The sequence below is a fragment of the Hemicordylus capensis genome, chromosome 3 (assembly GCF_027244095.1).
Source record: "Hemicordylus capensis ecotype Gifberg chromosome 3, rHemCap1.1.pri, whole genome shotgun sequence".
In the NCBI taxonomy this organism is placed as follows: domain Eukaryota; kingdom Metazoa; phylum Chordata; class Lepidosauria; order Squamata; family Cordylidae; genus Hemicordylus; species Hemicordylus capensis.
In genome coordinates, this window is record NC_069659.1 from 186,098,591 (window position 1) to 186,111,970 (window position 13,380).

Below are 13,380 nucleotides of genomic sequence, written 5' to 3' on the forward strand. Positions count from 1 at the left end.
CTGAGGAACATTTTATTGTTTATTTTTTAGGAGATAGGCATGAAGAAGTTACTCATAGGATTGCTTGCTTTTGCTCGGAGGCATGTAAGATAAGGTGTCTGCAAACTGGTTTTTAAATTTTTACTTATGTTATTGTATTATACTGTATTGCTCTTTGCTGTAGTGTTTATTTGGTCGTTGACCATAAATCAATGAGTTCAGTTCAGTGGATAATTTTTCCTAAATGCAGTGTGAATTCTTTGCAGGGTGCTTGATTTTGAAACATCTTACTGAGATGTTCTGGAATTGACAGCCCCACTGTGTTTCAGTGCAACAGTAAGAGCTGTTCCTGTACCTGAGAATCACACCAGTGCTCTTTAACATTTCCTTGATCAAAGTTTTGTGACTAATTTTCAGCACAAAAAGAGGCTCTTGAAGGTAGAGACCTCAGTAACTTGCTTTGGATCCATTTGAGCATTTGTCAGTAATATAACAGCACTACCACCTTGTGGTAATTAGCTGGAATTCACCTTTTCTACCAAACAGGGCTGATTGCACACTATTGTTCAAAAGGGATAGCTTTTACAGAAAAGTATATGATGGCTACTTTTCACATAGGGTGGGCCCAGGCACCATCCCCTGGTGCCTGAGGAGGTGCTGGAGCTCAGCATTGCCCCACCTGCCATGCTGAATACTTCCCCTCTCTTCTTTCCTTTCCCTTTCCTTAGCTTTCCCAGTGTCATTCTAGCATGGCTGCTGCTGCTGCTGATCGTCCTACTCCCCAATTTTTAAAATGGCAGAGGGAAATGAATTGAGTGGAAGAAGAAATGTATGGGAAGAACAGAGGTGGCTCGACCCTCTTCTCTCTTCCACGTGTTTTCTATTCCGCATCAGTTGTCCCTCCCTGCCTTTTTAAAACCCGTGTAGAAGGAGGAGTGGCAGGAGGCAAAAGCTGCCATGCCAGGGGCACACAACTGGGTAAGGGGAGGATACTGTGGGGTGGAGACCAGTTTGGCACACAGGAGGCATCTCCAGCTAATCCACGGCCACAATCAGCCCACTGTCTGAGACAACTGCTCTGCAGTCATCCCTTGCCAACCTCTAGGGTTCTGTTCTGGCAAAACCTCATCGTTGGCAAATTTGTGGTTGGCGAGGCATTACAGTCTATGGGAAACAGAGGGTTAGGGGAACCACGACCTCAAAAAGACCTAAAAATAAAGGAAGAAATTTTTTGAAAATGCTAAAAAAAATTTAAAAAATCCTGTAGTATCGCCAAGAGTCACCAAGAAGAATTAGCAGATCAAATCTCGGGGAATTTTTTGAACCTCCCAAAATCACTCAAAGGCATTTTAAATTGGCAAGAGAAGCAAGATCAGCAAGGGTAAGCAAGGGGAATGAGCAGATTGAATCTCTAACCACCCTCAAAACTGCTGGGGAACCCCCCCCCCCAAATCACTAAAAGACCTCCCCAACTGTGGATGCTCAGGTTGCAGTTGGCAGGACCTCTCACAATTTCCTATTCGCTTATACTTGAAACCGCGGTTGGGAAAGCCATGGTTGGCAAGGGATGAATGCACTACACTTCATTAGTGGCTCAGCCCTGTTTTCATACATACAGCTGGTGATTTGGTGCCTTTACGATTTTGCTATAGATTGGGTATAACAGTCTTTAAAACATGAAGTTTAAAAGCGTTTAGTATATGAAATGTGACGAACAAAATTGTGTGAACCAGCAATTGCGTGGAGGCTGTTCCGTATGAGGCTTGGTTCGGGCATAGTTGCCCAATCCACAGATTTTGCCACAAAACCCACAAACTACTATCAAATGGTTTTCAGTTTTCCAGTGATAGATCTGATCAAACCCTTCCCTAGCTGCCAGTAGCTAGTGTTCATATGCCAGCAAAGGGCTATTTGATTTAGAGCAGGGCTAGGTTTGACTCCACACATGCACATACTTCTTTTTTTGGACAAAGCCATGGGGTCTTGAAAAGTGGAGACCCTCTGCTGATCCACCCGGTCATCCAGCCCCTAATTTATATGCTTGAGTGAATAGATTGGATTCACAAATAGGATATATTTATTGTGGTGCTCCCACTTCCATTCCTCAATGTTTCAGTTGTTGTCTGCTGGGAACAGAATGAGCTTTTCATCTTCTGTATGTGAGTGCCTTCCTTCTCCTTTGGCACCTGAAGCAGCATGTTAGTGGAATGAAGATGTGGGCTCTAGTCAAAATCTGGTGAATGAGCTTTTCTTATTCATAGCTTTTCACATTTATATGGCCTGACTTCTTGGGGGTCTGGACTTCCTTTATATATGCAGAGTTATTATTTTGATATTAACTTTGATGCAACGTTATTAAGAACACATTATTATTTGGATACTAGATTTTTATAGTAGCCATAATTAAATGCACAAAGTATTTGAGTCTAACATGATTTATCTTCAGAGAACAGAAACTGGCTCTTCATTTCATATTTTTAAAAATGATCATACAATATATGTAGCAATTTGAACATATTGTGTGGAATTTTGTCTTCCAATATAGTCTTCTTTTTTGTTACAGACCAGTATAAAGGAAGGAATACTTCTGAAGCAAACCAGTTCTTTTCAGAGGTGGAAAAAACGATATTTTAAACTTCGGGGACGTACTCTTTACTACGCCAAAAATTCAAAGGTAAAGCTGTATTTTGTCAGCAATTAATATTCTGTCTCTGTAACTCTAATTTGGTTTTGGAGTTCTTTTTAGCCTATTGTGAACGCAGTTTTAAAGTAGTATTAAAGTGATTGATTTCGTAAGTAGGAGCTATTTCTTTACAAATTACTTTTGCTGCCTTTGTAGGTTTCTTTGTACTCTTCTTGGAAGAAGCAAGTTAATAGCAGGTTTGGTTTCTCATTTTGGGAATAAAATGTTGGACACCTTATGAAAAGAGACAGTTTGGAGCAAACTGACCTTGGTTAAAGCTGCTGTGGTCTAAAAATGGACATTGCCTTAAGGTACACTTAAATGACCTAGCTATAGACAAAGGGGGAGGTCCGGATTCATTCGTTCAACAAGGATTCAGCAGTATTCCACCATTGGTGTACTGGGCTCTCATTCAAACAATCAATTGTTTTATTTTCTGTCTGTAAGATAATGGGGGGTAAAAAACTCCAGTAATTTCCTGAGTTGTCTAAAGCTCAGTATGGATGCCCTTAAGGTAGTGCTTGAATATAGTCAAAGCAGCTGACTCAGATCAAGCAGAGCATTGTCTCTAGGCATTAAGAAGATTTCTGCTACTATGAATACTTCACATCGTTTATGTTTATTTACATTTATATCCTGTTCTTTTTCCAAGTAACCCAGAGCAGTGTACATGGTTCTTCGACGTGATCTCTGTCTTTTACACCAATGGGTTTATGTCCCTGAGAACACCGTGGTCCAAGGTGGGAGACTGTCAACATCAGGCTCAACGTGTCCGCCTGGATATTCAGGGAACCCTGGATGTAGACCACATGAGGCGACACTGCAAGTGCCACACACCAATGCCAAAGGTCCAGCAACAGGAACAGGAGGCTCCTTGAAGATGTGCTGCCTTGCCGACTGACGTAGGCTTTCGCCATCATATTGTCTACCTGGACCGTCACCGAGCAACCCACAATCACGGGCAAGAACCCTTTGAGTGTATGGAATATGGCCAACAACTCCAAGTAGTTGATGTGTCGGCCCCTCTCCTTGGGTGAACAATGGCTGCTCAGGCAAAACTCATCCATGTGAGCCCCCCAACTGAGCTCTGACATGTCGTCATAAGCACCCATTGTGGCCAGGGAGCCTGGAAAGGGGCGCCGAAATCTAGATGGCGAGTCTCAGCCCACCATGCTGCACTCACCGAGGGGGCACACCCACTGAGGGGGCGTGCGATCCAAACAGGCCAAATCCTGAAGAGGATTGAATACATCCAAGAACCACCTCTGAATTACGCACATCCAAAGTCGTGCATGAGGGAGCACGTATGTGGTGGCAGCCATATGTCCCAAAAGGCACTGCACTGTGAGTGCATCGTCTGCAGGCCTCTGGCTAGAAATATGGTAGCCAGCCTCGCTAGAGTACATATGTGGGCGTCCAGGAGGAAGATCTTCTCCAAGGCCTTATCAAAGATCAGCCCTATAAATTGCATCCCGCGGGCTGGTTCCAGCTGAGATTTCTCGAAGTTGATCTGGAAACCCAGAGCCTGCAGGGTATCTAGATAGTCTTGAGGGTGTCCAGGACCACCCGTCTGGTGCTCGCCAGGATGAGCCAATTGTCCAAGTATGGCAGGACCTGCAACCCTCATTCCTGCAAGAAAGCCACCACAGGGGCCAGGCATTTTGTAAAAACCCTTGGTGCCATTGTGAGACCAAATGGCAAGTCTTTGAATTGGTAGGGGATCCCCCCATCTGGAAGCGCAGGAAGCGTTGATGCTGAGGGCAAATCAAGACGTAGTAATACACGTCCCTCAAGTCTAGGAAGACCATCCACATGTCCTTTTCTAGGAGGGCCAGTATTGTCGATATCGACAGCATCCAGAAACGCCTGTACACCAGGTGCCTTTTCGGGGCCATGAGGTCTAATATAGGATGCCAACCTCCATCCGGTTTCAGCACGACAATGTATCGGGAATAGAAACCAGGACTCCCCGGATTGGCAACTTGCTCTATTACATCTTTTGAAAGGAGAGCAGAGACCTCCTGGTCCAATACGGAGTAGTCAAGACCCCAGACACGGGTGGCGGCCCACAGAACTTGAGCACGTAGCCCAAACGTATGACCATGAGGACCCACTGGTCCATGTTCACCTTGTCCCAGCTTGCCAAAAATGGGGCCAGGCGAGTCCAAAAGTGCCCCAAGTCATTGTTTCTTTTGAAAGGTGTTCAGGCGCTGTTTCTAAAAGGCCGGCTTACTAGGCTGGAGGCCTGACTTGTATCGGGACTGGAACTTGTTGCCACGAAAGGAATGCTCAGACAAAGTTTGCTGCTGAGAAGAGGCCTTCTGCCTCTTCTAAGGGGACCACCTGGAAGACCTCTGTGGTTTGGGGGTCGATGAAGAGTAAGGCATGGACCTCGCTCTGCTCCTCAGCTTCTGGACCTTTTGGAGTGTGTTGTCCGTCTGTTCTGCAAAGAAGCTAGAACCCTCAAAGGGAAAAGTCCTCAACCCTTGCCTCATAGGTCAGTCCAGACAGATGCAGCCAGGTGCGCTGCCTGGGAGCCACAGACGTAGCCATTACTTTGGCCGCACACACCACCAAATGTCTAGCTGAGTAGAACTCCTGTTTCGCCACCTGTACTGCCTCGCAGAGGAACGCCTTAGCTGGATCATGCTTGTCCTGTGGCAGGAGATCCAAAAAGGGGGCCATTTTCTCCCACAGAAAGTGCTTATAGTGGGCATTGTAGGCCTGATAGTTGGCCACTCTTAAGTGGAGAGCAGAGGCTGAGTAAAGCCTCCTCCCACTGTGACCCCTGGCCTTCTGTAGAAATGCTTCAATGACAATAGAATTAGGGGTGGGATGATTCTTTAAGAAAGCTGTATCATCCTGCAGTGCACCCCATCAACTTTCTCCAAGCGCCTATTGGGTTGAGAAAGAGTCGCTGGCTGTTTCCAATGAACCAATGGACAATGCCAAGTTAAGGGGTAAAGCGGCAAGTGCCTTGGCCTCTGCATCAATAAGGCTGAACAAGGGATCCAATTCCCTTTTCTGCTGCATACCGAGGCTCACACCTAGGGCCGAAGCCATGTGGGCCACATACACGGAGTATTGCTTATAATCCTCCGATGGAGAAACGGGCTTCGAATCCGACTGTATGTCCAGCGGAGACGACCCCGGGGAAACAACCTCAGATCCTGGAGAACTAGGATCAGTCTCACAGTCTGATTCTGGAAGCACCAAAGGATCCTGGGCCAAAGCTGTCGAAAACGTAGGGGAATCCAGCTTGTTTCCCATAATGTCTGGTACTGAGGCGAGAGGCTCCGTTGGCAGCACCTGGGTAGGCAGTGACGCCTGTTGGGGTACCGGAGCTGTAGAAGGCGAATCACATTGCTCAGGTCAATCTTGAGGGGAGCATTGCAGGGATCAAGAATGAGGCCTCCCCTCTGAGTGTGAGGGGGGCTCACGCCAGTCCCGAACAGTTCTAGGTCTCCTGTACGAGGGACCTTTCAGGTACCAAGAGCCGTTGAAGTTTGTCATGCCCAGCATAAATGCTGAAGGCCAGCTGGCCACCACGCTCTGTCCCAGCCGGGATCAGAGCTCCAAAGAAAGGGAAATACCCATAGAAAAACAGAACGCCATGAAAAAAAGGCTACTACATGAAAAATAAAAAAGAGAGAGAGAGAGAAAGAAAGAAAGAAAAAGCAAGCAAGCAGGAAGAAAACAACAAGAGGATAGAGGAGATTCCTATTCGTTTACCGAGCTGCAGATTCCATGATGTCTACTGAATCACAGACAACAAAGAGCGGGATTCCCGCCCAAAGCAGGAGAATTGAGCTTGTTAGGTTCTGATGAGGTCTCTGCACAGGCGCATAGCCATTGGTGTAAAAGGACAGATGACCACTAGAAGAACTCAAGTTACAGGTAAGCAACCTGTAGTTATGTTTAGCCTCACAACAACCCTGTGAGGTAGGTCAGGCTGAGAGATAAGTCATACCCTACAGAGACAATAGTAGTTGTATGGGAATAAATCAAATTATGGATAAACTATTCTGTTTAGCATGGCATTATATTGATGTATAAGAACAGTTTTTGAATAATCCAAGAAAATTATGATGCTCTGGAACAAAAGGAACACACACCAGATTTAGGGATATTTATCATTGAGCATGATATTGTAGCTTATACTTTTTTTCTTCCTAGTCTTATCCCTGGAAGTCCGGGCCAAAGTCCAGGGCCTCCACACCCCCTGGAGGCCCCCAATTCCTTTTTTGTCTGTCCTGTGTGGTGTGGTCGCATTAAAAATGTGTTTAAAATACTTTGTGTGTGTGTGTGGGTTGGTGGGGGGCCTCCAAAGGCCTTTAGGTCCAGGCTCCAAAATTACCTAGGTGTACCTCTGCTTATGTTGTGCTTTTGCCGTTTCAGATTAATCAAATGGTTATGTCTATAAGATTAGGAGTTTTAACTTTCTGTTTTTGTTTTCCTTTTTTTTCAAAAGTGGGTGGAGTGGGGTGGGGGGAATAACCTAAGTGGCAGCACCATCTACTCAGAAATGCAATGAATCTTGTTTTCTTTTCACAGTCCCTAATATTTGATGAAGTTGACCTGTCAGATGCCAGTGTTGCTGAATCAAGCACAAAAAATGTCAACAACAGCTTCACGGTATGTTACCAACATAACTGACTTATAACTAAGGCTTTCAGAAATGCCTTATTATTCATTTTGTTTAATTTTTAACATTCTTCTAGTAGAACTTTCCTCTGCATTTTTAAAAGGGTGTATTTATTGAACCATCTTGTATAAGAAGATATACACTTAAGAGTCACCAAACACTTACTAGCATAGACTGATCCCACAGAAACAGTCACTTCACCACCACCACCACCACTACCACCACCACTACCACCACCTCCTCCTCCTCCTCTTCCTCCTCCTCCTCCTCCTCCTCTTCCTCCTCCTCCTCCTCTGTATCAAGCACATCTGTCTATGTTTGGGTTTTTCAAGGTCTAATTAAAAAAAAACTTGGAGCACGCTAGATAGGAAATAAGCACATCCACTCTCATCCAAATTGCAAACTGCAAATGATAGAGCACACTGCATGAACTGGGGTTGGTGGTGGTGGTGGAGGAATGGGTCTTCTCTCCATCTCATGTCCTAGTACATAACCTCTAAATGCCGAGTTGGTAGAGTAGCTTGTAGCTGTCTGAACAACTCTCTGTGTTTCTTTAGGAGAACTGGTTCATTCTCTGAAAAGTGTTGGATCTATACCTGCTTCCAGTAGAAAAGTGGGTTTTAAAAAATTATTTTACAGAAATAATTCTACTTTTATTCTGCTAAAATTCCTAATTAAAAACTATTCTAATATCTTTAAAATAAAGGCTGACATCCTCACTAATTGTGCTGAGGCACTGCATGCAAAACACTCCCACCAGGTTTAGTAATCCAGAGCCCCAAAATGTGGGTAGGGGTGATTTTTCCCTGGAAGCACTCTTTAACATGCAAAATATATGACTTGAGGGCTGCGCGACCTTCAGGGACATATTTGTGGGTGTTAAAGAGCACTTTGGGGGGAAGCAGAGATTGGGAAAATTAAGTCACTTTGTATCTAGCTCTTGTGCACAGTTAGCAAGGGTGTCAACCAATATGCATTATTTTAATTATGTATTTTAAATAAATTGGAACCAGAAAATTTGCAGAAAGCATCTAAATCTAGTTACTTGAAGAAGGGTACAGATATAATATTCAGACCTCAATTTACATGCTTAGCTGTGATATATATGTTAGGGTCCTATATTGTAACTAAGAAAAACAGACACACAAGCCCTCTGTTTACAATTTATGGTTAGCATCTCCAGCTCCCACCAATCCTGCTTTAGCTTCTTGTTCCTAATATAGTGCTAGGTGCAGTACACATTTAAAAGCAAGCCAAGTCCCTACCATTGCTTATAATCTTAACAAAACAACGTACAAGTGAGATGGGGAATTGGAAGAAAAAGGAATAATTAACTGAAAAAATAACAACAACATCAGAAGTGCCATAATCAATTAATCAGCCTTTGTCACCAAAGACCAGCAGAAAAAACACACAACTAAAAACATACAAGTATTTACCATCCGTGCAAATTTAACAGCTGCTCCCAGGTACATCACTAAGATGATGTACATCATCTCAGTTGCTCCCAGGTACATCCCTATGATTATATGATATAATCATATAAAAACTATATGATTTCTTGGCAGGATCTACAAGCTAAGACATAACATTTAGCTACCTTATATGTAAAATCTGTTTGTTTATCCATTAAAAGAAACAAAACATAACATTTCTCTGAACAACCTTGAAAATGCTTTAACAAGTGTTAAATTAACTTAATACTCAAGTCATTATAAAATATACAGTAGAGGAGAACATGAGCAATAGTTCCAACAGCTCCTAGGCTGCAAGGACGGGCACCATAATAATTAATCTTTAAGAAAACCAAAATGTGCAGTAATATAAATAACAAGTCTTGCTGATTGCCACTTATAAAGGTTGTGGTCAGAAGGGGAAGACCAAGGAGAAGTTTGAGAAAATTTCTGGAAGAGAATAGGATAACAGCATGTCATAAATGAGAAGGTAGAGAATTCCAACTGTGAGAGGCAGTGAATGTAAATGAGCAAATGAGGTAGAGATTTGCGGCTTAATGAAAAAGCAGAAGAGCGGCATAATTGGAAGAGCATTAGAAGAAAAGGAAATTGAACAGGCAGCAACGTCATACACACGACCACTGCTGCCTAGCAGGGAGGGTGTGGCGGGGGGAAGGCAAAACCAAACGTACCTTCCCCCCAGATTATCTTCTGCATTGTGTGATGCGCTTCTCATGCGCCCACATGATCTGTGCTGCTCTTGGCGATCTGGATCTCTAGAGGCCGGGGAAACAAATCCCCACCCCCATGAATCCCTAAATGCACCATGTGAGCCACTGCTGCATTTGAAGAATCCCTTATGAGTTGGATACTCTGGGTTCTCGCATATACACGACCCCGGCAGCAGAGTTAAGGGCACATTCAGGCCCTTAAAAAGGTCAGGTTGGGCAGGAGGGCAGCACTGGTATCTGAGCTGCCTTGGCCTGGCTGCTCATGTGAATAGCTTAACCAATTCAAAGAATGGTAAAAGGGAAAAGGCTGTAATGGGAAGCAAAGCAAAACAAAACAAAAGCCACATAGCAAGATAAATCAAAAGCTTCAGGTGAGAAAGAGCAGGTGAGAAAGTGAGTGTGTGTGCTGGGGGGAGAATTGCAGACTGACATCCAGATTAATGCTGCACTAGTGCAAATGTGCTAGTGCAAGAGTGTTTCAAAAGCTAGTTCTCCTAAATTGGGCACCTGCATTTTGGAGTAGCGTTGTGCTTGTACAACAAGACACATACTGTAAGTAGATGCCTACATCCTGTTCTGCTGTCCTGGTTGCACAAGCACTTCTTTAAGGATCCCCACAACCCCACACAGCTCCCTGTCCTTCGTATATATATGCAACTTTGTTAGTTGCATTAGAGCAGCATTAATCTGGATATCAGTCAGTGCAATGAAACCTGAACCAGAGTTTTGGCTGCATCCACAGGCATAACTGAACAAATCTTGGAAATATTATATAGAAAGAAACAACACCATTTGGCAATTAATATGAGCAGAAAAAAGACAAAGATAAATAAATACCAGCACCATACAGAATATGGTGAATTTTACCAGCATTCAAAGAAAAAGAAGAATTATTATATTTAGATGACATTGCTAGAAATTATGTACTTGAGTAAGAAGTTTCTATAAGTTATATGTAAGTTCCTAACTATATCTTTCCCTGAAGCTGGCAAATTATTTTGCGTTTCTTAAAATTCCATCTCATAGAAGAGTATTTGTGCTTGCAAGCTCAGGCTTGGAGGGAAGAGATGCCAGAATTCCCTATGAAGAGTGCAAGTGCCCTTGTGGTACTGAAGTTGTTAAATCCATTGATCATATACTGCTATATTATCAAATGTATCAAGATTCTTGGAGAGTACTAATAACCCCATTAATTGAAAAAGTCCCCTGGTCGGTCTTATGAGTTTTATATTTCTGGCTTTTGTCCGATCAGAATATTGAAATAAGATATAATAAGGTTGCTCAGTTTTGTGTTTGTAGAATTCGTCATCAGATCAAATAAGAACGGCTCCCTCTTTTACTCTTTATTAGTTATCTTGATTTTAATCCATATTAACTTATGTATCATACTCTGCTGACCACAATAAAGCTATTGATTGATAGTCATCTTGCATTTTGGATTAGGGTATACGTGGAATATGATTAACTAAATGAGAAAGCAATGAAAATACTGAATCTCTTTGTAGCACCCTACTTGGGTGAACTGGAGTTTTTAGCAGCTGCCATTTTAATTAGATTGCCAGTCTTATGCAAATTAGATTGTATAAAGTCCAGGTTTGAAAAACTAAGCAGGAGCAAACAAGCTCATCCTTCTCATTGAAAAGGTCGAGCCTTTGGATGGGGCGGTTTATAAATGTAATAAAATAGATAGATAGATGTGCTTTATCTTGACTTAATCAAATCATTAGCTTTAATGGGGAGATCACTTCACTTTATGTATTATTTCAGGGAGTCATGGTACTGAAATGTTTGAGAATCCTTGTGTTATTGGATTTACTACTAAGTTTCTCTTTGAAACAATACTGGTAATAAAAAAGCTTCCATGTGGTTCCTGTATAATGAGATATGGGTCCCTCTATTCATTCACTCATGCTCAGGAAGTAGAGTGGGAACATAAGAAGAGCCCTGCTGGATCAGGCCCAAGGCCCATCTAGTCCAGCATCCTAATTCACACAGTGGCCCACCAGATGCCGCTGGAAGCCACAGGCAGGAGTTGAGGGCATGGCCTCCCTCCTGCTGTTACTCCCCTAAAACTGGCACTCAGAGGCATCCTGAGTACCTCTGAATATGTTAATATGTGTTAAAAGGGCAGGAACAACAAGGCTGAGAGAAGTTGCTTTTCATAGGCAGCTTGTATGTATAAAAATGCCTACAAATTTATGTTGCTTCTGTGTGACTCATGCACTATGCTGTGCTTCAGTTAGTGAGCTTGAGAGAGATATTAATTGATGAGCTGCATAGACCAAACGCACTGCAGAGAATATCGGGTAAACAACACAAGTTAATGCTTCTTGCACGAAATGATATACATATTACTGAAACTGACATAGTAAGATAAATATCTTTTTTACTTATCTTTTAATTTTATGGATTGTACATTTTGAAACGGTCATCTAGATTTAAATAGGTTGCAGTTTAGCTTGAGTGGTATTGGCATTTAATAAATCAGAATATATCCTAACAAGGAACAAGTGAATATTTTGAATGCTTGCTGTTTTCCAATATTATCTGGTACTGCTCGGAAATTAAAAAATGGCTTTTTATCCTGAACTTTGTGCTTAGCAATGTTGAGCTTTCAAGAAAAGAATAATTTCTAGAATATTAAATTATGAGTAACAATATAAACCATTTTAAAAGGTGATGAATTGCTGTTTGGTTTTTATTTGTCAGGATGGGTTGCTGTTTTGACTCTCTGTTTTCTCCCTATGTACCCTACTATAATAACGTATACACTATTTTATTTGATTACAAAATGATGTAAATGCAAAGTGCTATGGTGAATGTTGGGGTACGATGTAGAAGAAATATCTTTGCAATGCTAGACTTGAAGTTATCGGCAAGAATAGTTTTCTCTGCTTCTATCACTGTAATGTTTTTATGAAGAATTTTTGTAATTATGACTACCTTTGATTATACTATCATAACTACATAAATTTCCTTTGAAATTTATTTTGTGGATCAAGGCTTTAAAATGTTTTGTGATCTCATTTACACATTGAGTAGGGAAAAGTAGCTTTCTTGTTCTGTGTTAGCCTTTCTTTCCTATAGCAATTCAGAATCACTATATCAAGCGATCTGTTTCAGATAATCACTCCATTCAGGAGGCTAATATTGTGTGCAGAGAACAGAAAAGAGATGGAGGATTGGATCAGTTCACTGAAGTCTGTGCAGTCCAGAGAGCATTATGAGGTAGGATTAATGTTGCTATTGGTACATTGGATCCATTCTGTAAATATTGCTGATTTTTTTCAGTATACAATAAATGGAAGGAAAACGTGTGTCTGGTGTGTGGAAAAACCATGAAACTAAAGAATAGATTTGTTAAACTTATAATGTATAGTTCATATTATGTTTTGTTTCAAAAAGCTGGAATATTGCTTTGCAAGCTGCGCTTTTTGAACAAGAAGTGGTTTTAGCTGTTGTAGTGATATCTTGTACTTGCAAATTTGTCTTAACTTCTCCTTTATTAGACTGCACAGTTTAATGTGGAACATTTCTCAGGGATGCACAACTGGTATGCCTGCTCCCATGCTCGACCCACCTTCTGTAACGTGTGCAGGGAGAGCCTTTCTGGAGTTACTTCCCATGGCCTGTCCTGTGAAGGTAAAGCAAGCATTTTTCCTTTATATTGTCACATAGTTAAGTACTAATGTGTCAAACAAGAGTGTTTCCAGCCATATTTTCACTTTTAAGCATCAGTAGACATCATATCTTCTAACTTTTTAGTTTAGGGCTCTTAAAAAGAACCTCCTAAAATTCAAAACTTACTCTTGCTTTCTGTATTGGGTCCATATTCCCCAATTTTGCCTTGGGAAACTAGTTCCTAAGAAAATACAAGAATGCTTTGAT

At 42.0% G+C, this 13,380-nt stretch overlaps 1 protein-coding gene across 7 annotated transcripts in view; it reads left to right on the forward strand.

The window, feature by feature from the left end:
• DGKH (diacylglycerol kinase eta) overlaps window positions 1-13,380 on the forward strand; it is a 176,568-nt gene that overhangs the window by 72,690 nt on the left and 90,498 nt on the right. For 6 of the 7 annotated variants that reach the window (XR_008319428.1, XM_053309351.1, XM_053309353.1 and 3 more), the window contains 4 exons: window positions 2,543-2,653; window positions 7,217-7,297; window positions 12,616-12,720; window positions 13,002-13,134. Coding sequence is in view for 5 of the 7 variants with exons in the window: in XM_053309351.1 (XP_053165326.1) it covers window positions 2,543-2,653; window positions 7,217-7,297; window positions 12,616-12,720; window positions 13,002-13,134 (430 nt within the window). In the remaining 2 variants the exon portion in view is untranslated. Of the gene's footprint in view, window positions 1-2,542; window positions 2,654-7,216; window positions 7,298-12,615; window positions 12,721-13,001; window positions 13,135-13,380 lie in introns of those variants that run through there. The other variant, XM_053309356.1, reaches the window with a different exon arrangement.